The sequence below is a fragment of the Equus asinus genome, chromosome 7, assembly GCF_041296235.1.
Source record: "Equus asinus isolate D_3611 breed Donkey chromosome 7, EquAss-T2T_v2, whole genome shotgun sequence".
NCBI classification, from domain to species: Eukaryota; Metazoa; Chordata; class Mammalia; order Perissodactyla; family Equidae; genus Equus; species Equus asinus.
Genome location: NC_091796.1, coordinates 303,361 through 330,988, shown reverse-complemented (window position 1 = coordinate 330,988; position 27,628 = coordinate 303,361). Strand labels below are relative to the sequence as shown.

General features: G+C 49.3%; 1 protein-coding gene across 18 annotated transcripts; it reads left to right on the top strand.

Moving 5' to 3' along the window:
* The first annotated feature begins 17 nt into the window (after positions 1-17).
* Positions 18-27,628, top strand: HSBP1L1 (heat shock factor binding protein 1 like 1). Of its 18 annotated transcripts, none has more exons than XR_011504330.1 (5): positions 18-156; positions 15,250-15,752; positions 17,120-17,232; positions 17,730-21,424; positions 22,893-23,096. XR_011504330.1 is itself a non-coding variant. In XM_070512807.1 (5 exons), exons 2-5 carry the CDS (start codon positions 19,367-19,369, stop codon positions 26,813-26,815), a joined length of 273 nt encoding a protein of 90 aa, XP_070368908.1. In that variant the 5' UTR covers positions 18-156; positions 15,250-19,366; the 3' UTR covers positions 26,816-27,628. The 18 variants fall into 18 exon arrangements, 1 of the variants encoding a protein (XP_070368908.1); XR_011504333.1 differs by having other exon boundaries at positions 15,250-18,077; positions 18,515-18,612; positions 18,995-21,424; XR_011504342.1 differs by having other exon boundaries at positions 15,250-18,612; positions 19,995-20,063; positions 20,247-21,424.

Genomic DNA, 27,628 nt, shown 5'->3' with positions numbered 1-27,628 from the left:
ACACCTGCGTCGCCTGCCGGCGGGCTGACGTCCGCTTGGCCCGAGGCCCCTCCGCTCTCACGGGGTCCTGGAACGCGCGGGGACCGTCATCCCCGCACAGCCGCCGCCACCCCGTTCAATCCTGCACCATCGGAGCCTGGCGAGGGAGGAGAGCGGGTAAGAACTCGGGACACGGGCCTCGCGGCAGAGCGAGGGCCGCGCTCCGCAGGGACAGCCCAGAGGCCGAGGCCGCGCCCCGGGCGCAGCGCGGGCTCCACGGCTGGGGCACGAGGCCCTCCCCGGGCTCGGGCGGCTCAGGGAGCCCTCGGCGCGCGCACCGGCATGCGCGGGGGGAACGGAGGCGCGGGTCGCAGAGGGGCCGCGGGGCGCCGGCCCAGGGCTGAGGGCGCGGGGGGCGGACGCCCGCCCAGGGGGGCACAGTCCGGGGAGGGGCGGCTCGGTCCTGGGGCGGAGGGGTGGGGAGCGCACGGCCCTGGGGGGAGGGTGGGGGACACGGCCCTGGGGGGCCTTGGAGGGTGGGGAGCACTCTGTCCCCAGGACCCCCCACCCCGCGCACGTACGCGCACCGACGCGCCGCCCTGGCCCTCACCCGCCGCGCCGCGCCCGCGCCCGCGCCCGCTCTGTCCTGCGTCCGTCTGTCGGTCCGCGCGCCGGAGCCCCGCCTCGGGGCGACGCCACAATGCCGGGGCCCCGCCCACAGGGCGGCGGGGCGGGCGCCGCTCGGTCCTAGAGCGCGCCGGTAGGTCCTGGAAGGATGGGGCGTACCCGGGACCCGGGCGGGAGACGGGGGTCGCGGGAGGTGCTTGGCCCGCCCTGCGCGGGTTAGGAAATTCCTTTAGGGCCAGGTGCCCACGTGGAGCCGTCTCCACCTGTCCCCGGGCGAGGGGCGATGTAGAGGAGAGCCACACCGAGAGCTGAGGACAGGGTCTTGTTGCCGCCCCACGATCCGCGCAGGCCTGGGGACGCCCCCTCGCGGGGAGGTGGGAGAGTCCTGGTGGGGACCTCACCCCTCGTGGGGACGGGGAAGGGGCCGGGGGAGGGGCCGGGTGGGGACGTCACCCCTCGTGGGGACAAGGGAGGGTCGGAGGGTGGGGCGTCACCCCTTGTGGGGACGGGGGAGGGGGGTGGAGAGGAGAGTTGGAGCCCATGGGGTCATCAGGTGGTTCCAGGGGTCCCTCCACGCATTCGTTCCCTGAACGAGTGGGGCTCCCCATCCTGACCCAGGGGCAGACCTGAGGAGCAGGATTCACAAGTTTGCATAGTGTCTGGGGGAGTTTAACCTAGTGGGGGGCTCCTCTGGAGAAACAGAAAAGCACCCCGGCAGCCCGCAGCCCCTGAAGGCCCACGGTGTCTTCTCCACAGCGGCCGCCAGGACTTCGCCCTCGTGACACACAGGCATTAGGTGCATCGTTGCTGAAAGAAGTGCTGGTCACTCACTCTGTGACTTGCTAAGTGTTTCTCGGCTTTTCTCAACCGCACAGTCATGTGAGGTGAACCAAGAGAGTGCCCACTTGCAGATAAGAAATTAGGAATTCCTGAGTTTGTCGCCTGACAAATGGGAGCCCCCAGGGGCTCAGGGAGGGTGCTCAGGACATAGATGCTAATGGGCGGGAAATGCCTGGAGCCCAGGGCCCAGGTGCGGCAGGGGCAGCGAGGACCCTGTGAGAAGCCAGCCAGTCCTGCATGCCCAGGACCCTGTGCCGGTGGGCTCAGGGCAGAGAAGGCCCCGGGTTCTGCCTGCAGAGGAGCTCCCCTCAGGGCAGACTGAAGCAGCCCAAAAGGGAAGGCCTGGAGAATGAGAGGCGGCCGCAGGGGTGCACGCCTGGCTGGCCAGCCTCTGCCTCAGGGAGTCGCCTTCCCCTTCCCGAAGATCTGGCTCCCTCTTCCTACCTGGTAGGTTTTGTGGGACACTTCAAGAACACTTACAGCATCACTAAAAGCAACTCCCAAACAAGCCTGGCATGGTAAGGAGAGCCACTAATACAACACAGGGTCTTCTGAGGCTAGCGTCAGGTGTTTCTGAGTCACCCCTGTTCACAGTATCCACGACAGAGAGCACAGCACCAGGAATGTATAGGGAAATGAACACAGGCACAGAAAAGGAAGCGTGGCTGGGCGGGGAGGGGAAAGTCAGTGTTCCTTCTTAGCTACATCCTCCCTTGAGCTCTAAAGCCTCTAGAACGTTCCATTCTGTCTATTCTGGAGGTTGGAGTAAGGCTACAGGCTGCCCTTCTGACTCTCACTGGAGCATCTGGGGTCACAGCTGCTGGTCCTGTTTGTCCTGACATAGGTGGGCGAATTGGTGGCCGGCCCATAGCCACGTGCTGTTCTGGATCCATCAGGGTGTGCCAGGTGGAGCACCTGCACCAGGGAGCACCTTCAGAGCCCAGCTAAGTGGATACAATCTTGCATTCATGGTCCAGGACTCCGCCCCACAGAGGTCTCCCATAAGGTGAGCTGATGACTGGAGAAGTGGCCTGTAATCCTTTTGAACACCACCTGTCGGGAACCATCAGTCAGTCAAGCAGAAGGGAAGACAGCTCATCTCAGATGCTGCACATGTCACATGGCTTTCACATTCCCACACCAAAGAAGCCAACCAGCTGTGCTAGGCTGAAAAACGATCCCCAAAGATACATCCCAATCCCCAAAATCTGTGAATGTTACCTGATATGAAAAGAAAAAGATGCGATTAAGTTCAGGATCTTGAGATGATTCTGATTATCCAAGTGGGCCTAAATGCCATCACATGTATGTTCATAAGAGGGAGACACGCAAAAGAGACGGCCATGTGAAGATGGAGCAGAGGGGTTTGAAGATGTGGCCTTGAACAGTGGAGTGATGCCACCACAGCTGAGGAATGCTGGCAGCCACCAGAGGCTGGATGAGGCACGGAACAGAGACCCCCCCAGGAGCCTCTGGAAGGAGCACAGCCCTGACAGCACCTCGATTTCAGCCCAGAAAAACTGACTTCAGACTTCTGGCCTCCAGAACTGTGAGAGAATATATTTCCAAAGTTTTATGCCACTCAGTTTGTGGTAATTTGTTATGGCAGCCACTGGAAACTAAAATAGAACCCAAAATGAGTGACCAACAAGATTATCAGAACTATGACAGGCAGAGAGGAAGCAGAGCCTTGTTCCCACATTTCTTCTGGGAACTGAACTTTCCAGAAAGTGTGAACCACACCCATGACTGAACAGCAGAGTGTGTGTTAGTTTTTAAATATCGTCAGAGAAATATATGCAATTCTTAAAACTTGTCGGATGGTGACAGTCTCCTAACCTTGGGCCCTCCAGGACCAGTTCAGCTGACCTCATCTCTTGTCAACAGAGTGATTAAAGATTGCCTTTCAGAAAACCTGCAAAGTCCTATAGTGAGGGCACACACAAAAGAAGAAATCGTGACCTGAACTGACCTTGCATCCAAAGATCTTCCTCCGCATGGAACCCAAGGACCAGACAGGACCGGAACTTAAGACTCAGATTCTCATCAGAAGTGAGGGTCCCTCATTCGGAAGATCTAGCATTAAAATTCCTTCCCCACCTCATCAAAGATGTTTAGAACCCTGTAGACGCAAATAATCCATAACCAACCTACAAATAAAAATTGGGGTGAGATTATTCTGAGCCAAATGTGAGGACCATATAGCCCAGGGGAGTGCTCCCCAAGGAAGGATGAGCACCAAAGAAGTGGGGTATACAGAGTGATTATATACCCTCAAAGAGGATGTTGCACCTAGGATTGAAAGGTCCCTTTTACAATAGTCGCGAGACTGCTCTGTCGGCACAGCAATTGATGGAAATGGCAGGTAGGGCTGCTGTCTCGGTGGACACAGCAGGGTGGTAGGTCTGTTGTCTCGAGCTGGGTGGTCACAGGTGAGCACAGCAATCAGTTCCTAGCCTAGAGAGAGATGCTTATCCTTAAGGAAATGCCAATGTGGGGGGAAGTTGCACCTTTATCTTAAGGCCATTTGCTTGTCCTTGGGACATAGCAAATGCTTAAACCAGATGTACAATACATGCTCAGTGGCCATGTCAGGCCCTTTTGGAAAAACAAGGTCAGGCCGAATTAGGTTTACACCAAATGGCTTCCTCATGTACTCCAATATATCCTATAGTTTGCCATTTCTATTTGTCAACCTCATCATAAATGTTTAGAACTCTATCATAAATGTTTAGAACCCTGTCATAAATGTTTAAAACCTCACCATAAATGTTTGAAGCCACCCATCAAAGCCTGTTCTGCCAGCATTTCCTCATGCCAGCCTGTTCTCCCGAACCTCTTAAATTTCACCCCAAATGCTGAATCAGGGAGACAGAAGTGAGGGCACACCCCCCGCCGTCCCCCTGCAGATGGATCTCAAAGAATAAAAGCTGATCTCTACCCCAAAGGCTGAGGCCATAATTAATCGGCTTGTTTATGCTCATCAGGCAGAGAACCCCGAATTTGTGCAGAAACAGTATCATGCACCAAAAATAAATAGATAGTGCCTGTGAAAACTGGTGGAATCCGAATAAGGTCTGTGTCCAGCTCATGCATTGCACCAATGTCCATTTCTGGTGTTGATAACGCCTCTGGTTATGTAAAATGTGACTGGGGAGGCTGATGAAGGACACAGGAAGTGTGTGCAAAACAAGATACTCTGAAAAAGAGGCTGGCTTAAGGATAAAATTGCAATTTGAAGAAACTAAACGAATGCTAGTGGAAAATGCGCTTATAAGTTGAGGACAAGAGGAAAGCTAGAGGGTTATGGAACCATTAGAGGTTTTCAAGGAATTATTTTATAAAACATTCAGAGAGAAAAATAGCCCATTATGAAACTAAAGTGAGTAAAGATAAGATGAAGTCTGAATTTGGTCAAAAAAAGAAAACCCCAGAAGGAGCAGAGTCAAGACGTATGCAATGCTCAGAGCTCAGAGAGCTGACCAGGTTGCATGAGAAGTCTCCGAAGACCTAGAAAAAGGTTTTGCTTACTTTAAAGAAATGAAATGGAAGTTCTGTGTCATTGGCTTGTCCAACTGAAGGGCTGGTGGGTCATCATCAGGGAGCGTGGTAGGTAAGAGAAGGCACAGGAGGCTGTCCCGTGATCGAAACTCTTTTAGTAACTGGAATAGAGACCATTTCAAATCCAAACCGAGTCACCAGACGTCAGCTACATGTGAGATGAAAAACACAGTGAAGAAGTTGGAGCATGACTCTCATTCACCGTTCACTGTCTTTGGTTAAAAGCCCACTGGAAAATGAATGCAAGATCTTTAGCAAAAAAAAAAAAAGGTAGAGATTTGTAACAAAATCTATTAGCAAAGATATATGACTCTGCAAAGGGGACTGATTCAGGAAGAGTAAGAGAGAACAGAAGGAGCCGCAGGGTCAGCAACAAAGGAAATGAGAACTTAAGAGGAGAGAATTCAAGAAAAGGAGGAAGAATTGCCGAAGCCAAGTGGTCTGGATAAATTCCAGATTGCTATTCATGAAAAGAAAGCTTCTGACAGCTGGGGTCACTGTTGGTCATTCAGCAAAACGAGCTCTTGCTGGAGAGAAGATCAGGCTGTGCACTCCAGGTGTAAATTAACACAGGCGGACCAGGGGCAGCAGGCTCACTGCCAGTTAGGGGTACACACAGACACACACAAGCACACAGACGTACACGCACATGCACACACATACACAGATGCACACAGACACACGCACATGCACACACAGAGGCACAGACACACGCACATGCATACACAGATGCACACAGACACACGCACATGCACACACAGAGGCACAGACACATGCACATGCATACACAGATGCACACAGACACACGCACATGCACACACAGATGCACACAGACACACGCACATGCACACACAGATGCACATGCACACACAGACACACACATGCACACAGGACACACAATAGTGCACATGCACATGCATACACAGATGCACATGCACACACAGACACACACGTGCACACAGACACTTGCACAGACACATGCACATGCATACACAGAGGCACAGACACACGCACATGCACACACAGATGCACACAGACACACGCACATGCACACACAGAGGCACAGACACACGCACATGCACACACAGATGCACACAGACACACGCACATGCACACACAGAGGCACAGACACACGCACATGCATACACAGATGCACACAGACACACGCACATGCACACACAGAGGCACAGACACATGCACATGCATACACAGATGCACACAGACACACGCACATGCACACACAGATGCACACAGACACACGCACATGCACACACAGATGCACATGCACACACAGACACACACATGCACACAGGACACACAATAGTGCACATGCACATGCATACACAGATGCACATGCACACACAGACACACACGTGCACACAGACACTTGCACAGACACATGCACATGCATACACAGAGGCACAGACACACGCACATGCACACACAGATGCACACAGACACACGCACATGCACACACAGAGGCACAGACACACGCACATGCACACACAGATGCACACAGACACACGCACATGCACACACAGAGGCACAGACACACGCACATGCATACACAGATGCACACAGACACACGCACATGCACACACAGAGGCACAGACACATGCACATGCATACACAGATGCACACAGACACACGCACATGCACACACAGATGCACACAGACACACGCACATGCACACACAGATGCACATGCACACACAGACACACACATGCACACAGGACACACAATAGTGCACATGCACATGCATACACAGATGCACATGCACACACAGACACACACGTGCACACAGACACTTGCACAGACACATGCACATGCATACACAGAGGCACAGACACACGCACATGCACACACAGATGCACACAGACACACGCACATGCACACACAGAGGCACAGACACACGCACATGCACACACAGATGCACACAGACACACGCACATGCACACACAGAGGCACAGACACACGCACATGCATACACAGATGCACACAGACACACGCACATGCACACACAGAGGCACAGACACATGCACATGCATACACAGATGCACACAGACACACGCACATGCACACACAGATGCACACAGACACACGCACATGCACACACAGATGCACATGCACACACAGACACACACATGCACACAGGACACACAATAGTGCACATGCACATGCATACACAGATGCACATGCACACACAGACACACACGTGCACACAGACACTTGCACAGACACATGCACATGCATACACAGAGGCACAGACACACGCACATGCACACACAGATGCACACAGACACACGCACATGCACACACAGAGGCACAGACACACGCACATGCACACACAGATGCACACAGACACACGCACATGCACACACAGAGGCACAGACACACGCACATGCATACACAGATGCACATGCACACACAGACACACACGTGCACACAGACACTTGCACAGACACACGCACATGCATACACAGATGCACAGACACACGCACATGCACACACAGAGGCACAGACACACGCACATGCATACACAGATGCACATGCACACACAGACACACACGTGCACACAGACACTTGCACAGACACACGCACATGCATACACAGAGGCACAGACACACGCACATGCATACACAGATGCACATGCACACACAGACACACACGTGCACACAGACACTTGCACAGACACATGCACACACATACACAGATGCACAGACACACGCACATGCACACACAGAGGCACAGACACACGCACATGCATACACAGATGCACACAGACACACACAGAGGCACAGACACACGCACACACATACACAGATGCACACAGACACACGCACATGCATACACAGATGCACAGACACACGCACATGCACACACAGAGGCACAGACACATGCACATGCATACACAGATGCACACAGACACACGCACATGCATACACAGATGCACATGCACACACAGACACACACATGCACACAGGACACACAATAGTGCACATGCACATGCACACAGATGCACATGCACACACAGACACACACGTGCACACAGACACTTGCACAGACACACGCACATGCATACACAGATGCACACAGACACACGCACATGCACACACAGAGGCACAGACACACGCACATGCATACACAGATGCACATGCACACACAGACACACACGTGCACACAGGACACACAATAGTGCACATGCACATGCACACAGATGCACATGCACACACAGACACACACGTGCACACAGACACTTGCACAGACACACGCACATGCATACACAGATGCACACAGACACACGCACATGCACACACAGAGGCACAGACACACGCACATGCATACACAGATGCACATGCACACACAGACACACACATGCACACAGACACTTGCACAGACACATGCACATGCACACACAGATGCACACAGACACACACGCACATGCACACACAGAGGCACAGACACACGCACATGCATACACAGATGCACATGCACACACAGACACACACGTGCACACAGACACTTGCACAGACACACGCACATGCATACACAGATGCACACAGACACACACGCACATGCACACACAGAGGCACAGACACATGCACATGCATACACAGATGCACATGCACACACAGACACACACGTGCACACAGGACACACAATAGTGCACATGCACATGCACACAGATGCACATGCACACACAGACACACAGGTGTGCACGCAGGGCGCCTTTTCTCCAGAGGTGCGCCTCTTTTTTTTTTTTAATTGAGGCAAAATTCATATAACACAAAATTAGCCAGTTAAAGTGAATGACTCAGTGGCATTTAGCACATTCAGTGTTTGCAAGCACCACTTCCACCTAGTTCCAGGACATTTGCATCCCCCCAGAATAAAACCTCAGGCCATTAGGCAGTTTCTCCCCAATCCCCTCCCTCTAGCCCGTGGAAACCACCGCTCTGCTGTTTCCATGGATTTACCTGTTCTGGGTGTTCCATGTAAATGGAATCACCCACGTATGACCTTTTGTGTCTGGCTGCTCTGTTAGCACTGGAACCTTAGGAAGCAGGGGCGCAGGGCATTCTTGCTGGCCCAGCAGCAGCTCAGCACTCAGGCCCACCCCAATCCCCCTTCCCACCACCTTCCTGGGGGGCCACCCTTTAAGCAATAATTAATGCTCCAGAATTGCTTCAGGTAACTTAAATTCTCTGCTTTTCTTCTCATTTCTTCAAGCTAAGTTCATATGCTCCGCTTTGGTGGCCAGGGGTTTGCAGGTTCAGATCCCATCATGGACCTACACACAGCTCATCAAGCCACGCTGTGGTGGCATCCCACATACAAAATAGAGGAGGATGGGCATGGATGTCAGCTCAGGGCTGCAGGGGAGGAAGAGAAATCCTCCAACCTCTAGGTCCTTCTGACCAGGCTACAAAATGAATTCACATGAGACAGAATAACAGGAGAAAACCAAACAAAGCTTTATGACATGTATGCATGGGAGAGACCCAAGAACCTGGGTAACTCGCCAAAATGGCCGAGCTGCCAGCTGGAACACAATCTTCACCTAAAGACAAAGGAGGATGTTGGGGGTAGCTATTTGGGACTTCAAGGACGTGGAAGGCAATTCACACGGAGATGGAAATGTAAATGGGTCAACTACAAACAATGTGACCTGAGAGACATTTTACATTGCACTACAGTTAACTTATGTATTAGCTCCTTCCCAGAGCAGGCTTTCCATCTTAAATTCTTTTAGGCAGTTGAGGGGGAGGTCAAAATTTCTTTCAGGGTCTTTTGTTCTTAAAAATAATCAAGCCAAAGAGACACATTTTGGGATGGCCAATTCTGATCCCCTACAGGCCAATCTTCCTCACCAAGAAAAGAAGTATTTTAAACCTTATCATTGTGACCTGAGCAGTGGCAAAAAGTAGCACAATTATTATATTTGAAAAACCATATGATAAAATGAGAATAAATTATACATATAAATATATAATTATATGTTATATAAAAATAAATTATACAATAAAGTGTACATTAACTTACTACAAAGTCACCCAGAGGTTTTCTTCTTCATTCTTGCATGTTTCTTTCCCCTCCCTCCTCCCTCCCCCTCCTTTCTCCCTTATACCCACCTTGTTGTAACCTTTCCTACCGTCCCCATGCTGTCACTGGAACAAGCACCCCCAGCCACCCCAGAGAGCTGAACACTTTTTTCCTCAGTTCCCTAAAGCACAAACAACTCTTTCCTTGACATCCCTGTTAAGATCCTGACTTGATAAATTGTTCACCTGGAAAAGAAGCAACTTTATGTCTCCTCAGATTTGGCGTCTCCTTCCCATGGCAATTGTGGGACACAGACACACCCTGAAGGCTCCAAGGCAGGTTCCTGTGATGACAGGAAGGGGGCTGGGGGTCACGAGCTCCCCCATGGCCACTCCAGAGTCCCTGCCTCCAGAGGCATCAGCGAGGCCCTATTTTCCTAAGCGTTGCATTAGAGATGGGTGGAAAGACAGAGCTGACTTTATTTCTGCTCTGCACAGAATGCTGCTTTTTACTGTCTGTTCTTCTTGGGGTGGCTTGTGGGGCAGTTGGTGGAGTGGCGGGAATACCGCATCCCCATGCAGCCACCTGGCACTGCCCTGTGTGGAGTGAAAACCAGAAACGAGGCTGGTCAGAGTGGAGGTGGGAACTGTCATCAGGGCCGTTTGGAGGCATGTATTAAAGCTTTTCAAGAAGTTTATGCCCTTGGTGGGGGATTCTGGGAGCACCAGGAGTCTCCCCACCTGGATGACAAGTGCAGGGGCATAATCTATCTGATGGAACTATTTTGGAATCTGGGGCCTGCTGAAGGCTTGTCACTTCCAGGGGAAGGCTTGGATGGTAAATTCTAGTTAATTTCTGCTCTTAGCACAGTAGCAGGTACTTGTCCCCACCCCAAACCCCTGGCAGGCAGCTGTGCACGTGTTCCTGAAGCAGCCTGCACACAGCGGGTGGGAGCCAAGGTGGGCAAAAAGGGTTCTGTGCCCCCAACACTGAGATCCTGTGCTCTGACTGCTGCTTGCTGCTTCGGACCACAGAGGTGCAGACACAGAGGCGGGTGGCCACTGCAGCTGCACCTCTCCCAGTGTAGCAAGACCCCCGCCTCCCGCTCAAGTGACTTCCAGGAGAGTTAAAGGGTGTGCGTCCTTTTCCCTCTTCATTTTTCTCTTTTTCCCCTTTTGGGAGCCAGACATTAAAGACTAGAACATTCAAAAACAACTGCATACATGGAGAAAATTAGAAAGTGACTGTGCATGCCCAAGAAAAAGCTCAGGAAAAAACCTAAGAAGACACTGAGTTTACACCTCAGGCTGATCCTTGGCACAGATAGAGCCGCCAACAATCAAAAAAACAATAAACAAAAACCAGATGAAAAACCAGCAAACCCTGAGGAAGGGTAAGTTTGACTTCTGGAGTTACCACATTACTATATCAAACGTCCAGTGTCAACAAAAAGTCACATGCCATGAAAAGAAACAGAAAAGTATAGTCCATTCAAAGAAAAAATACAAATCAACAGAAACTATCCCTGAAAAGGCCTGATGGCAGATCTACGAGGAAAAGACTTTAGAACAACATGTGGAAGATGCTCAGAGACCTAAGGGAAGACACAAGAAAGTCAAGAAAACAATTTTTGAGCAAAATGGAAATATAAATAAAGAGATGGAAAACCTAAAAAGAAACCAAAGAGAAGTTCTGGAGCTGAAAAGTATAATAACTGAACTGAAGAATTCACTAGAGAAATTCAAAGGCAGATCTGAGCAGGCTGAAGAGAGGATATTTCCAAAATCTATCTTGTTTTGAATTCTAAACAACTCGCGGTAGCACGCGGGTCTGGATCCAGACTTGAGAAAATGAAGGCAGCCCTTCCTGCCTGTGGGGTCTGACAGCCCCCTTTCCTGCCTTCCTGTCTTCCTTCCTCCAAGCTAGGACCACTTGGTCACACAGTGAAACCTCGGGGGGCTTTGAAACCGCTCACAGGGCTCACAGACGTGACAGTGCTGAGCCGGGGCCACGCCCAGTGGCTCTAAGGCAGTCATGTTTGACAGCCACCGTCTGAAAATCCACACCCAATACAGGAAGTCCTCCTGACTCAGGATAGTTGCTTCCAGGAACGATCACTTACTATAAATAGGGCCAGAATTACATAGTAAATTATTAGTGGATTATAAAATAGTTGATAAGGTTGCATTAAGAAATGGATGCTAACATCATGAAAGTAATGCAACTATTTTAGAATAAATAAAAAGAAGCAAAAAATTCTATACTCAAATCTATCTGCCCAAGTCTATGCCCCAAAGGAACCCTTCTTTTTGTACAGTTTTTAAATGAGACTGGAAACATACCCAAAAGTAGAGATTGTAGCACAGAGAATCCACGAATCAAGGCCCAGCATCAGCGACTGTACAAGACTCTGAATGAAGATAAAATAAACACTGAGCACACAGTCTAATTAGCAGCATTCACCCCTTTCTGTGGGAACAGTGCCGTTCACGTGGGGTCCGGTGCTCCCGCTGGCATTTACGCTTCACTGAATAGAACGTCCTCTCACATTTGGTCGTGCTATGACATTCTCATCTATCAAAATCCAAATGCTAGTCTTCTAATTTAGTTAAAGTTTGGTTTTGTGTTTAGCTCTGCTCTTGTGGTCTGTGTCTTTGATTCCGTAAATATGTATTTCTTGCTCAGACTCTGCCTTCTTTTCCGACCTATCCTCGCACCAGAAAACACCATCTCGTTTCTGCACGGCATCCTTTAATATCCTCATACTGTAGATTTCCAAAGTCAGTTGCATTAGAGGATTTTTCCCCCTAAACCTAGTTCCTGAAATTTGATATTTTTAACAAAATGTGTTTGTGTTGAGTGACTCTCACTTCCATATTAATGAGTTTGTCTCCCGTGGATGCAGGACTATGAATCTGATTCCTGACTAGGCAGCAGGGGTGGGAAGGCACCAGGTGCTGGGCGTAGAGAGACGACCCTGTTTCTCCAGTAGATTCTGGGTTCTTGGACTATTAGAGTTTCTGAGTAGGTTCCCATTGGACCAGAGAGATTACAGTTGAGAAGATAAAACATACATGAAAAAGTACCAAGGGGAGAGAAGAGAATCACAGGTGTCCTAGATCCTGGAACTCTTAGCCTAGGGTTGAAGCTGGGGAGATGGGTTTTTAAAAAAGTTATTGTGCTAAAATATACATGAGTCAAATTTACCATTTTAATCATTTTTAAGTGTAAGTTTCGTGGCATTAAGCATATTCACATTGTTGTGCAGCCATCCTCACCATTCATCTCCAGAACTCATTCATCTTCCTAAACTGAACCTCTGCACCCATTAGACACCAAGTCCTCATTTCTCCCTCCCCAGCCCCTGACCCCCACCGAGGGGATGCTGGCTCCTCTAGGGCCCTCATATAAGCAGCATCACACAATACTGTTCCCTTTTGTGACTGGCTCATTTCACTCAGCATAGTGTCCTCCAGCTTCCTTCACGTTGTAGAAGGTGTCAGAATTTCTTTCCCTTTTAAGGCTGAATAATATTCTGTTGTATATATTACCACATTTTATTTATCCATTCATCCATCGATGGACACTTTTGGCTATTGTGAATAATGCTGCTATGAACATGGGTGTGCATATCTGTTCAAGTCCTTGTTTTCACTTCTTTTGGGTATATACCCAGAAGTGGAGTTGCTAATTCACATGGTAATTCTCTGTTTAATTTTTTGAGGAATTGCTGTACCATCCTCCACAGTGGCTGTACCATTTTACTTTCCCGCCAGCAATACACAGAGTTACAATTTCTCCACATCCTCGCCAGCACTTGTTGTTCCTGTTTTTTTGATGATAGCCGTCCTCCTGGCTGTGAGGTGGTACCTCATTGTGGTTTGATTTGCATTTCCCTGATGAGAATGATGTTGAGCATCTCATCATGTGCTTGTTGGCCATCTGTGTATCTTCTTTGGAGAGATGTTTATTCAAGGCCCTTTGCCCTTTTCGATCAGGTTGATTGTTTTTTGTCAAGTTTTAAGAGTTCTCTCTATATTCTGGATATCAATCCATATCAGACATACGATTTGCAAATATTTTCTCCCATTCTGTAGGTTGCCTTTTTGTTCTGTTGATAGTGTCCTTTGATGCACAAAAGTTTTTAATTTTGATGAAGTACAACTTACCTATTTTTTTCTTTTGTTGCCTGTGTCTTTGGTAGCATATCCCAGAAGTCAGTGCTAAATCCATCGTCATGAAATTTTCTATGCTTTCTCCTAAGAGTTTTATGGTTTTAGTCTTCCATTAAGTCTTGGATGCATTTTGAGTTAATTGTTGTAAATGGTGTGAGGTACGGGCCCAGCTTCTTTTTTTTGCACGTGGATATCCACTTTGGGGAAGACGTACTTATATGCCAAAGAAAACAAGTCACGCTTTACAAGCACCCACTCAGGGCCGCGTGCGTCGGTGACATCACCCGCTGGAGCCCCGACTCCTGGACTCGCACAGACAGGTCTGGATCTGCGGGCTCTGCCCCGCTCTGACCCCAAAGAATCCTGTTACCTTCACATGTAACACAGCACAGGGGAGGTGACTGGCAGAGCAGAGACAGGTGGGCAGCGGGTTCTGATCCCTTCCCTTCTCAGCTGGTTCACGGGACAGGCTGGGACAGGGGAGGTGTGGGGCTCCCTCAGCGATGCCCCCTGCTCCTGGTCCTGTCCTGTGGTCTCAAACAACTTAGCGAAGCCTGAGGCCCCATGTGTAAAATGGGTCACAATATTTGCCTCGCACGGGTCATTGTGCTGATGAACAAGCGAAGAGAAAAGGTAAGCACTAGTCCCTCTTCCAGCAATCGCATGTGGGCGTCTCCTTCCTGTGAAACTTCTCCTATTTCCCCAGGGAAACTGAGCACCTTTGTCTGTCTCCCAGTTGTGTCCTGTTGACACCCCCAGAGGACCTGGGAACTTTATAGGGCTTGGGGATCCCCCACGAGGCTGAGCTTTCCTTTCTTTCTGGGAGTCTCACCATCATTAAGCCCACTTCCGCCCTAGTGCAACGCTGTCGAGCATGATGGATGTGCATGAGTATTGCTTCACATGCTTGTGGAAATGCAGCTTCCTAGGCTTGGGAAGGGACCCAGGTGACTCAGTTGCTGCTTTGTTTTAACCACCTGGACCTTGACCGCCCCACCTCTGGTGACTTTTGCTTCTATTCCAGGCTGACCACCTGATTCCACGGCCACATCAAGGACTTTGCCACCACCCCCCAACAGCTCCACTCCTGGAATCTTCCTTTCAAACATCTCGAGCGTGGCACCACGACCTCCTACACTGCTGGTTCTCCCTTGGTGACTGCATGGGTCCCCACCTCACACCATCTCTGCTTTCCCTCTGTTCCCAGCTCAGTGAGGGGACCTGTCCTGAGCCCCCTCCTTTCTTAGGAAGCCCGCCAGGCCTCAGACTGATGGCAGTTCTGAGGTTCTGCCTCCTGAAGAGTGATCCTGGGCTGTCTCTGCCAGACCCACCTGGGGAGACCACTCTCTGGGCCGGGGCCTGGGTCTCAGTTTGCACAGACAGCTCTCACTTCCCCAGAGGCCCATGTGCACATCAGATGCTAATCGCCGTGGTCAGGTTGTTCTGGAAGCTTGAACTGAAAGGCCACCTAAGGCTGGGCTGGAGGCCTCCGCAGAGGCCCCTTTAGAAAGAGAGAAGCACAGGCAGGTAAGAGGCCATCGGCCTTGGAGTAATGACGGCCCCTCCATCTTCTACATGTCCAGTTCCAGGCTCCCGTGGGCCAGGCCGAGCTCCCTGCCTGTCATGTCCTGTCTGTGATAAAAACAAGAAAGGCATAGCCCAGGTAGGGCAGTGTGTACACTGACATGAGCCTGCACCCAGGGCTGGGCTGTTAACATCCAGAGTCCTCTACCAAGTCCAGCGACCTGGGACACTTGCGAGCTCTGTCATGTCCGACCCAAGTGGGCCTCTGCTGGCACAGGATGTCCAGTGTCCAGAGCTATGCGGCCCTGCCCTGCGTGAAGGGGTGAGACCCCAGCCCACAAGGCCCCCACCCCTGAACTCAGCAGGTGGAGGTGGGTCCTGCCAGGAGATGATGCAGGGCTGGCCCTGGGGAGAAACTGAGGCGCCGTGTTGAAGGAAGGGCGGAGGCTCCAGAGCTGACTGGCTTCATGCCTGTGGGATGTGGGGCACAGTGCCCAGCACCTCCCACCACCAGAGACTGGAACATTCTCCAAACCTGGCGGAGCTTCAGCCAGGTGGCTCTTTGAGATGACCCTTTGAATAACTCCCCCTGCTTTTTCCTTAAATTAGCTTGAGTGAGTTCTGGTCCCTGAAACCCATGTGTGTTTCTGCCGGAAACACCACCAGCTGTGACTCACAGCCCCTCTTGCTGAGCAGGCTTTCTCTGCGTCCTCAGCAGCCACCTCCCTGGGCACAGCCCCATCCGCCCCAGGCTGCCTCTGGCCAGCCGGTGTCCTCTGTGGGCCCCAGCCTGCTGGGGAGAGGATACAGTGACCACCCACCAGTGAGGCCTCCTGCCCACTCCCTCCCCCCACCCCCCCCCCCCCGCACCAGGCAGACGGCCTCCCCACCGCCTTCAAAGAGAAACCAGAAGCCGTCTGACGGGATTCCTCTCAAAGGAGGAGCCGAACCCCAACGCTGAGCCAGTGGCCCTCCCTGCCCAGCCCCTCTTTCCCTAAGTAGTCCAGACCCAATGTCCCCTCCCACACGCCCCACCCCGGAGTTCACACAGCTCTCCCTTCCATCGCAGCCCCTCTCGGAGGAAAAAAGAGACAGATGCTAAACAGACATGACAAGTGGCAAAATGGCCACAGTTTCAAAAAGTTATTTTAACAGCTTTATTGAGATATAATTCACACTCCATAAAATCCACCATTTAAAGTGTACAAGTCAATGATTTTTAGTATATTCACAGGGTTGTGTAACCATCACCACAATCTAATTTTAGAACATTTTTGTCCCCCTGAAAGAAAGCCCTGAACTATTGAGTTTCTATCCCCTTCGCCTACTCCCACAACACTCAGCGACTCCCAATCTACTTCTGTTCCCAGGGATTCGCCAATTCTGGGAATTTCATACACATGGAGCTCTACAATATACGGCCTTGTGACTGCCTTCTCTCACCGAGCATGATGGCCCCAAGGCTCATCCCGTCGCGGCAGCTGTCAGTGTCACTCCTCTTGCGGCTGAGTAATATTCCACGGAATGGATGGACCACTTTGTGTGTGTCCATCGTCTGTTGATGGACATTTGGGTTGTTTCCACCTCTTGGCTACTGTTAACAGCATTGCTGTGAAAATGCATGTACACGTCTTTTGTGGATATGTGGTGTCATTTCTCTCGGGTGTATACCTAGAGGTAGAATCAAGGGTATATGGTAAATTTATGTTTAATTTTGTGTGTGTGTGTGAGGAAGATAGGCCCTGAGCCGACATCTGTTGCCAATCTTCCTCTTTTTCTTGAGGACGATTGTTGCTGAGCTAACATCCATCTGTGCTCATCTTCCTCTAATTTATGTGGGACGCCTCCACAGCAGGTCTTGATGAGTGGTGCTAGGTCTGCGCCCGGGATGGAACCCATGAACCCTGGGCCACCGAAGTGGAGTGCGTGAACTTAACCACTATGCCACCTGACTGGCCCCTATGTTTAATTTTTTTGCAGAACTGCCAGACTGTTTTCCACAGGCTGCCCCAGTTTTCACTCCCACAAGCAGTGCATGCAGCCTCCCACTGCCACATCCTTGCCAACACTGGTTATTGTCTGTCTTTGATTCTGGCTGTGCAGTGGGTGTGAAGCCAGATCTCATTGTGCTTTGATTCGAATTCTCCGGGTGACTAACGAGGTGGGGTGTCCGGCGTGTGGCCACGCTTCATGAAAACACTCAGCAACCTGGGTGTCCACATGCTGTTGCTCCACGAGGCCCCAGGGCCATCGGGGTGGCCGGGACAGACACAGACCTGCCCCAGGGAGCTTCAAGTCCAGAGGGGTGCAGAGACGTGCACAAAACAGGTACTTGCCACAACAGGTCCTGGGGGATCCCCCACAAGGTGACCCACGAGCCACAGTCCCGAAAGGCCCCAGGGCACTTGGCAGGAGGGAAGGGCTGTGACCTTCCTCCAGGTCTCCAATAAAATCAGAATCCAGATGAGACTGTTGGCGGTGCCGGAACTCGTCCCAGAACATAACCATTCTTTTTTTGTTGTTGCTAATTTTAATAATATAGTTTACTTAAGCCAATATATCCATATTACCATTTCAACATGTAATCAATATTTTTAAATTAATGAGGTGTTTTACATTCTTGTTTTCGTACTGTCTTTAAAATCTGGTATGTATGTTTTTTATTGAGTTCATCTAGTTTACATCATTGTGAAACTTCAGATATACATCATTTCTTGTCGTCACTGTATAGGTGCTCCCCTTCACTCTCTGTGCCCTCCCCGCAGAACACAACCGTTCTTCATTTTAAAGTTGACCGTAGAAACAGCAGAGATTCGGAGAGAGGACAAAGTCTCCAATGGAGGATTACAGGACTAGGAGCCAGGTGTGTATCTGGGCTGTGTGTGGGCAGCAGCCGGACCACCCACCATGCCCCATTAGAGAGATGACAACACTGTATAAAGACCAGTGGGGCATAAGACAGGAAGGGGCACGGTGGGTGCAGGGGCTGGGGAGGGGGTGGGGGTAGCTGTTTAACGGGGGCAGAGCTTCAGTTTGGGAAGTTCTGTGTGCGGGTGGATAGTGTGATGGCTGCACCACAATGTGTGTGTGCCTAACCCCGCTGAGCCGCACACTTAACAGATGGTTAAGATGGCAAATTCTACATTGTCTATGTTTTACCATAATAATAATGACAATAATCATAGTAAAGAGGTTGTGCTCGCTCTCTGGCTGGGTTTTTCATCTCTGACGCAACGAAAACAAAGCAAACAGGTGTGGGGCAGGGCAACCTGCGAAAGCCAAGGGGCCGCCTCGTCCCCGCGGAGGAGCCCAGCTCCCGACCCAGGGACAATGACCATCGGACGCAGCGGCCACCCCCACCTGGCGCCGCCCAGCGTCCCCTCCCCGGACCTGCCGGCAGCGTTTCACGCGTCTCCGAGGGAGCAGCCGGCTGCGCGCGGCCCAGGGACTCACCTCCGGGCGCCTGAGTCGCCGGCCTGCCCGGCGCCGGGTCAGGGGCGCAGGGGCTTCGGAAGCTCCTCTGCAGCCCGAGCTCCGCCGGGGCCATCGTTGCCGGGCCAGCCGGCGAGGCGGCGCCGACCCCGCAGAGCCCCCGGCCCGCCAGGCGCGCGGGGCACATGGACGCGCGCGCACCCGAAGCCCCCCACGGGGACGCGCTGCGGGACGCGGTGAGTGGGAGCCCGCGCCCCTCCGGTCGCTCCCGGATCCTGCGTCCTCCCAGGGTCCGGGGCCCGGGGACGTGGGTCGGGACCAGGGGCTGGGCCGCCCCCGCCGAGGGGACAGAGGACACCCCCAACCTCTCCCTGCCCCGCGCTGGGCGAGGCCGCAGCGAACCCGTCCCGCTTCCCGTTCCCAGAGGGTTCCAGGGCCCAAACGGGACGACAGGAGGTCGGGGAGCAACGCTTAAAGGCGGCTCAGTTTGTCGGGTTGAACGGAATCTGTTGGATGAATCCCCGGCAGCGAAGGGAGGCAGCGGAGACCCGGGCCCCGCGTCCCAGAGGAGGGGGCTCGGACCGACCCTCCACGCGGCGGGAGCTCAGTCCGCAGACTCTGCGCCGGGACACGCGCGGCGGTATTTCCACGCGGCGGTGAACAATTTCTGCAGTCCCGATCCCAGCTAATAAAACCCAAAAGCGCAGGGGAGGCGAAGCCCACCTTGGGGGTGCTCTGCGTGACTGTTTTAGCTCGACTTAAGAATTCCCAGAGGAACCCAAGGTGACCAAGATTTTCTGTTTTATCTTCTAGACATCGACAGTTTCAGTGCTTCCATTTGGGTGTAGGATCCTTTGAGTTAGTTTTTGCGTATGGTACGAGGTAAGGGTTGGGGCTGCAGGTTTCTTTAGTCATACCTTTGGCAACCTCATTGTTCCAGCACTATTTGTTGAGATTTTCCTTACCCTTTAAATGGAAAGGCCTGGGCATCTCGTCACAGCGCTGAACGTGTGCTGCGTCCAGAGGAAACATCATGTTCAGTTGTCTTACGGTTCACTTTTTCAGGCAGAAAATCTATTTCAGGAACTTCAAGAACATTTCCAAGCTCTGATTGCAACATTAAACCTCAGAAATATCCTTTCCTATCTTATAATAGTATAAGGCTTTGGATTGTTAAATTACCGTGGAATATCTTTCTGTCGTCTGCGATGAGTGGATAATTGTTGACCTGGGATTTCTGGTGTTTGCATTGTGCCTTTACTGGCACCTGATGTATTCATTACCACTCACGGGTGGTTACTTCCTGCTTGACCAGCAATGCAGGGTGTTCTGTATGGCAAGGATAAAACACGACGACACGATGTACAGTACTACCCAATGGGGCTTTCCCATCCGGCCCCACAGGAATCTGGATAGTCCGCTCAGTAACATTCATCCTCCACCAAGCACTCAGAAACCTGCGCGTCACACGCAAGGTCTCCAACACCGGACACCAGGTGCGGCTCTCCCGGCCTTTGTTTGGTTGGTAACTTCAGCAGCTTGTCTGTTAAGACAAGAATTCAAACAGACTTAGAACAGAAGGTGTTTCCAGGCTGAGCAAATCCAGCGAAGGGTCACATCTGCCTGAACACGTGCCCAACCTGAGCTGGCTTTACAGAACTAAATTCACTCCTTAAAAATTGTGTGCAAAGTATTTGCATATGGAACCATTTACTTGCAACTTTTGATTCTGTGGATGGGTTCCCACAGGGAAAAAAAGTTTCTTACACATGATAAAATTAAACTGCAAGAAAGACGGTTTTAAACAGAGTTAATTTCCATTTATTTACATACTCATCAGAGTTTGGTGAAAACATAAACATACCAGACAACCTCATATCCTTGAATCCATGTCCCCACAGGGGAGCCAGGTTTTCAGAACCGAGCTCAGTTTTAACCTTTCAATGTTAAAGACACACTACACAAACCTCAGGAAAGTGGTTAACGTGCACTGAGGACACTGCCGTCTTTGATCCCCTCATTTTGCAAGTTGCACTGCCAGGGTGTTTTTATCAGAACTGTGACGAGCAAGTGCAATTGGAAGCAGGGTCTTTGCGGGCTTTCTGGCTAGGTGCCCTGCCCCACGTGCGATTCTCCTTAACATTGTACTGGAAGAAATGGGAAGTCGCCTTGAGGACTTACAGAAGAATGTAAACGACTTAATGGTGCCAGCTGGGATTGAAGATTCTATTCAAGGACAAATGGTAAGGCCATTATTAGGAAACTGAATATGTCCACCTTTTGCATATCTTTTGATTGCTTTCATCTTGAAAAATACAATCCTATATCGTCCACTATGGGAATTACTGCCTCTGTACCACATGAAAAACCTTCAGAAATAAGACATTTACAAATGCTCTTTTCTAAATAGACCAACTGAAGCAGTCTTTCATAATTCCTTAAAAAGTGCACATTTTAAATGAAAAACTCTGTAATTAAAAAATTGGATTTTATTAAACCACTTTTCACCCCCACCTCTCAAAATAGTCTTCAGTCAAAACACAAGTCACGATGAAGTAAGAGCTTGGGGATTATAGCCAGTAGTTCCTGCTGAGACAATCTATTCGTGTCACCACTTACAGAAGACACAGCATTAAGCCCTTAAGCTGCTCCACGAGTGGTTCTGAGGACCCCACCTGGCCTCTCACAGTGCAAACCTTTCTTTTCCAGTGGACTTTTGCACTTAATCTTGAAGATGCAAATCAACGCTTAGCTTCAAGTCACAGGCTGGATTTCTGTCCACGTGACATATGAAGATATACAACTTTATTAAGATGCTCATGTGTATTTTACTGACAATATTCTGATTTATGAGCATATTTTAACTGAACAATTAGATGCCTCTGTTTCCTTCTTTTTCCATTTCTCTCACAACTGTTATCCTGGGTCAGCTGGCAAATTATCCATAGTTATCTGCTAAATCAGAGCTAGTTCACCTAACAGTGGTAACCTACGTTCCGCTAGCCATGGGCTGCAAAGCACTGAGGCAGGCAATCTAAAACTCTGTCCAGAGGGTGGGAAACACAGTTTCACCTCGTGAGGTTGCATCCCAGGTTCCCCCTGCCTGGAAGCCTCAGTCCTCCCTGGGCCCTGCAGGTGCACTAGATGGGGTCCTCCATCCTGAGGGCTGATCTGGTGACAAGCCAGTGCCTGAGGGCAGGGCCACTCGGCAGTTCCTCCCATCCCCAGAGTGTGGCACACTGCCAGGTGGGATGGGGTCCGGTAACTTAGTCCCTTCCCATCACCCAGACTCCAGCTGGCTCTTTTAAATTTGGTCAAACCCCACTAAATATTAGGCATCAAGTTAAATGGTTAAGCAGGTGTGAAAACTTCACTTTTTGACACACATACAGCCATTATTTAAAGCAGCATGAGAGAAGGTCAGATAAAGTTAGTTTAAAATCTGTTAATGATTTTTAAGTTAAAAGACCTGAATAAATCCGGATAAATCTCTGTGCTAGGTCAGGGGTTCTTAACATGGGGCTCGTGTTGTAGGTTTCAGGGGATCCTGCAACCCCCCCTAAACTTGTGTCCCTGTTGTGGGGAGGGGTGAATGGGAGGAAAGTCCATGACCCCAAAATGCTAGAGCGCTGTTCTCAGTTCTGATGGATCTGGCACTTTGTCAGTCCCATAAACTTCGACACCTGTAACGCTTTCCTGCATCTGCTCAAGGGGCACACGCATTGAAGGAGTTGGCTTGAAACAGGGCCAGGATGCTGATACAGGAGGAGTCGGCTCCCCGGACGACGTTCTCGAAGGCTCATCACAGGGCCAGGACGCTGATACAGGAGGGGTCTGTTTGAAGGCACTTGCTGTTCGCTCACCTTGACTTGTTAATCCACGTTGACTCCATCTGACTAAAATGAAAATCATTTATGTGTTTTTACAAACTGAATTTTTCCTACACAAAATGTTTTAGCAATTACAGGAAATTAAGGCACTTTTATTGAAAGCTTTGGATTCCAGTTTATTTCCCTGTACATTAATTGGTATATAAATCAACCACTATCTCTTTCAAATTTTTTTCTTATAGACCTGAAGACAGTAGACCAGAAAATGTGATAGCTTTTTGAGTAAAACTCTACATGAGTTCTTATTTTTAGTATTTAATTTAAAAATTCACTTTAGTAAAATAAAAGATTAAAAGAACAAAGGCAATACAATCAGAATGTAATTTGGAAGGTGACTAACCACTTACCAAAGATGGTTATAAAATGGCAGAATGTTTGTAAATCACAGAAGAAAAGCATACACTATATTAGGGAAAATTAATTTTTCCTGAATTAATTTCTATATAGATCTTTTGAATAAAATCATAAGCAGTTTTCTGATAGAAGTTGCTTTTTAAATAATCGAATTCCAACTCAACATTTCCAGTCACACTGTCTGTAAAGACTAATTTTAATCTGTCCAGTCCAAACAGATTCTGACAGCGATGTTCTCCAAACTAAATCAAACCAAAGGAAAACCAAGAAAACGGGTGATCCAGGGCTCCGGGTTTACTTCCTCAGTCACCCCCACACTCCACCCAGAGAGGGTATTGAGAGAAGCACAGCAAGCACACTCAGGCTTAGACAGAGACCCTTCCAAAGAATGTCCAATTCACCTCCTCCGAGCCAAAGTTACCCTCTCCCCACATCTCCTTGCAGCTCCTCCCAGCTGGGGCGAGAAAGATCTTATCAGAACTAGAATTCAATCCTGTTATTCCTCCTTCCCAAGGCAAAGCCTCCCATGGCTGCCCACCGCCTGCCGGGCTCCCTCTGCAGCCCACCCACCCAACCACACTATCTCCTCAGACCTCAGACGGACCCAGCGCCCTCCCAGTGCCAAGGCCTCTGGATCCCCCCACCCAATCCTTGTTAGCTCTTTCTCTAGCTCAGCTTGAATTTCCTCACTTTCCTTGAGCCCATTTGGGTCAGATCTACTTCCTGGGTGACCTCATGGCGCTCCACCTGTTGGCTATGATAGTTGAACTTTCCTTTTAAGTGATGGTGTGATTGTCTTCTTCACAAGGCAGAACCAGATTGACCTTGCCCAACATTGTGTGCCCAATGCTGGCACCATCCCTTGGACCCAGGAGCTACTTAAACATTTTTTAAAATTAATGAATGAATCTCAAGAGTTCCAAAATACTTTGCAATCTTTTATACGATGCTTTTTGTCCATGGAAATGTGTGAGAGCTTGACTACTTTACTCAACAAGAAAACTGAAGGCTGGCAGGAGGACTTGGATTGAGCAGCGACTGGGGTAACAGGTGTGACAGACACAGAGACAGCACGGATCTCATTCGGACGCTGGAGGTGCTCGTTGTATAGCTTTTGATGATCAATGTAAAAATGTCACAAAAGAATGCTAGGATCAGATGCATTTCAAAAGCCACTAATAAAAATGATGCAGGCAAAGCATTCAAAATGGCTTCCACATAAGGCAAGTCCTCCCAACGGTCTCCATTCCGATTTTCAAGATCTCAATCTTTCCCAGTTAGCACCTGAACTTTCAGATAAGAAACCTGGTGAGGCCATGAATGCATCCTGCATTTTAAGGGAGCAACCTGAGAAACCAAACTTTGGGTGTGGCTGTGGAAACATCAGTGATGAGGGTTTTTGGGGTGGTTGTAGATGATAGATGCTTTGACTCTGCCCTGAGCTCCTCTCTCTTCTGTGTACCAGCTTAGCAGTCAGAAAAAGGCTACCCCACGGAGCCCACAAAACAGTCTACTGCAAACACACAAGGGTGCTGCTTGCCTTAAGATCTCAGATCCTTCTTTTGGATGTCCTAAAACTGCACGTAGATGGTATCACACCAGAGCACCCTTCAGCACCTCGCTCGTCTGTTCAGTAGTTTGAGATTCACCTACATTGACGTGTGTGACTCTAGTCCAGTCACTAACTGCTGTCTCATGGTCCTTTGAATTATCTATTTTCCATGTGGCTAATATTATCTCCAAATAATGCTGCAATAAGTTTCTCTAGGGCACTTGATTACTTACGATATTCCTGAATATATTCTGTACCTCCCAGGCTTGTTGGTTCTGTGTCAGCTGCCATGAACTAATTCTTAGAACTTTGCCTAAAAGCCATCCTGGGAACGATGGGAGACAGAAATCGCTCAATACTTAAGAGAACCAGGGGTGTCAGCATACTATCTCCACCAGTTAATTTCAACTTGATTAAAACAACGTTACAGCAATGAGACAAGGTTTGGGAGATCTGGGTTTTGAATTCATGTCCTCTGCAACCAGTGGTAACTTTGAGCAATTTAAACTTTAGTTCCCTCTCCAAACATCTACCTGGCAGGTGGTTGGAAAGATTTGAGAAAATGGAGTGTAAATCACTTAGTTCAGGGCAAGGCAGATAGCAAGTATATAATAATAAGATACAAACTTGGAATGAAGAAATCATATCATTACAAATTCAACTACATTGTAGTCACAAAGCACCAGCGAAGAGATAATTATTAAAATGTGAGTGAACAACTTATTACAACTTATAAATACACCAAATTTACAATAGAGTAAATTTACAAATGTGGAGTGTAATTTTTTTTTGCTTATTTCTTTTAATAGCTAATAAAACTTTATCAATAAGAGATATAATTCACATGCCAATACAATTCAATGGTTTTTGATATGTTCACAGATAAGTATAAAGATCACCCCAATCAATTTTAGAAGATTTTCATCACTCAAGAAGAAACCTTGTACCAATAGCTATCACCACCTATTCCCCCTTCTCCGTCTTAAGCAACTATTAATCAACTTCCTCTCTATGGATTTGCCAATTCTCGGCATTTAATGTAAATGGAATCACAGATGAGGTAGTGACTGGCTCTTTTCACTTACCCTAATGTTTTCGAGGTTCATCCATGTTGTAGCCTACATCAGTTACTTCATTGCTTATGACTGGATAATATTCCATCGTACTGATGGACCACATACTGTTTATTCACTCAGCTGATGGACATTTGTTTCCCCATTTTGGCTGTTACGAATAATGCTGCCATAAATGTTCATGTCCGTTTCTATGTGGACATGCATGTTCACTTCTCTTGGGTGTACACCTAGGAGTGAGATTGCTAGGTCAGATGGTAATTTTGTGTTTTACTTTTTGGGGAAATGCCAAACTGTTTTCCAAAGTGGCTGCTACATTTTACCTTCCTACTAGCAGTGTGTTAAGAGTTCCAGTTTCTCCCTCTTTGCTAACACGAGCAATAATCTGACCTTTTGAATCTATTCACACCCATCCTAGTGGGCGTGAAAGTGGCATCTCCTGATTTGATCTGCATTTCCTTGGTGACTCATGACGGGGAGCATCTCTTCATGGGCTTGTTGGCTATTTGTTTTATCTTGGAGAAATGTCATAATACTGATGTCTATTATATGCCGGGTGCTTGGGGTCACATTTTTTCACTACAGTGTTATACTCCCTATTTTGTAACTGGGAAAATTAAGTCTGGAGAGATTGAACTGCACGTTTGCATTTGCACTTTAAATTCATGCACCCTCCTCTGTGTTTGGGCTTTATTCTTTGGTAAGCACCCACAGTTCAACAACAGTCGAGTCAATGTGACCCCGTGGCAGGCCCACCAGCACTAGTCCAAGTGGTCTGCAGGCATCGCATCAGACAGCAGACGTTATCATGCCTCCACACCACAGAAAACGCAGCTCCAGGAGGCCGCTTATCAAGGTCCTCAGTAAGCAGCAGAGGCTGCTGTGAAACCAGACAGGGGCTGCAGAGTTGGTCCCCACCCCCTGTGCTGCCTCCACGCTCCACACGAGCACTTTCTGTTTAGTATGCACTGGGAAGCGCCCTCCCATGTGCTGCTGGGACAGGAGATTCGGAAGAGAAACCTGAGACTGTGGATTCAGACTACGGATCCACACGGATCAAGGAGTCGTGGTTTCTACAGACTCCACAGAAAAAGACAATCTGAGTACATTAGATTACGACCTTTGGGAGAATAATAACAGCTCTTACTATTCACATTTAAAAGGAAGGCTCCAAAAATCATTATTTTACTGCATGGTTTGAATAACCAGAAGAATAAAAAAATACTTTTTTCTTTAAGTATGTATTCTTTCTGAACTCAAAGCTTTGGATTCTGTTGTGGGTTGAATTGTGCCCCCTGAAAACTCCTATATTGGGAGCCAACTGCCCAGGACCTCCAAATGTGATCCTACTTGGAGACAGGGCTGTTGCAGATTAATCAGTTAAGACGAGGTCATGCTGGAGTAGAGCCATCCTTATCCAATGACCGGTGTCCTCACAAACAGGGAAGTTTGGACGCGGAAGCACACATACGGAGAAGGTGTGTGAAGAAGGCTGGGTCAGGGTAGCAGACAGATCCTCCTGACTCCTGGCCTCCACCCAGTCTGTGGGCCCTCGTATAGCAGCCCCAGGAAACTCAG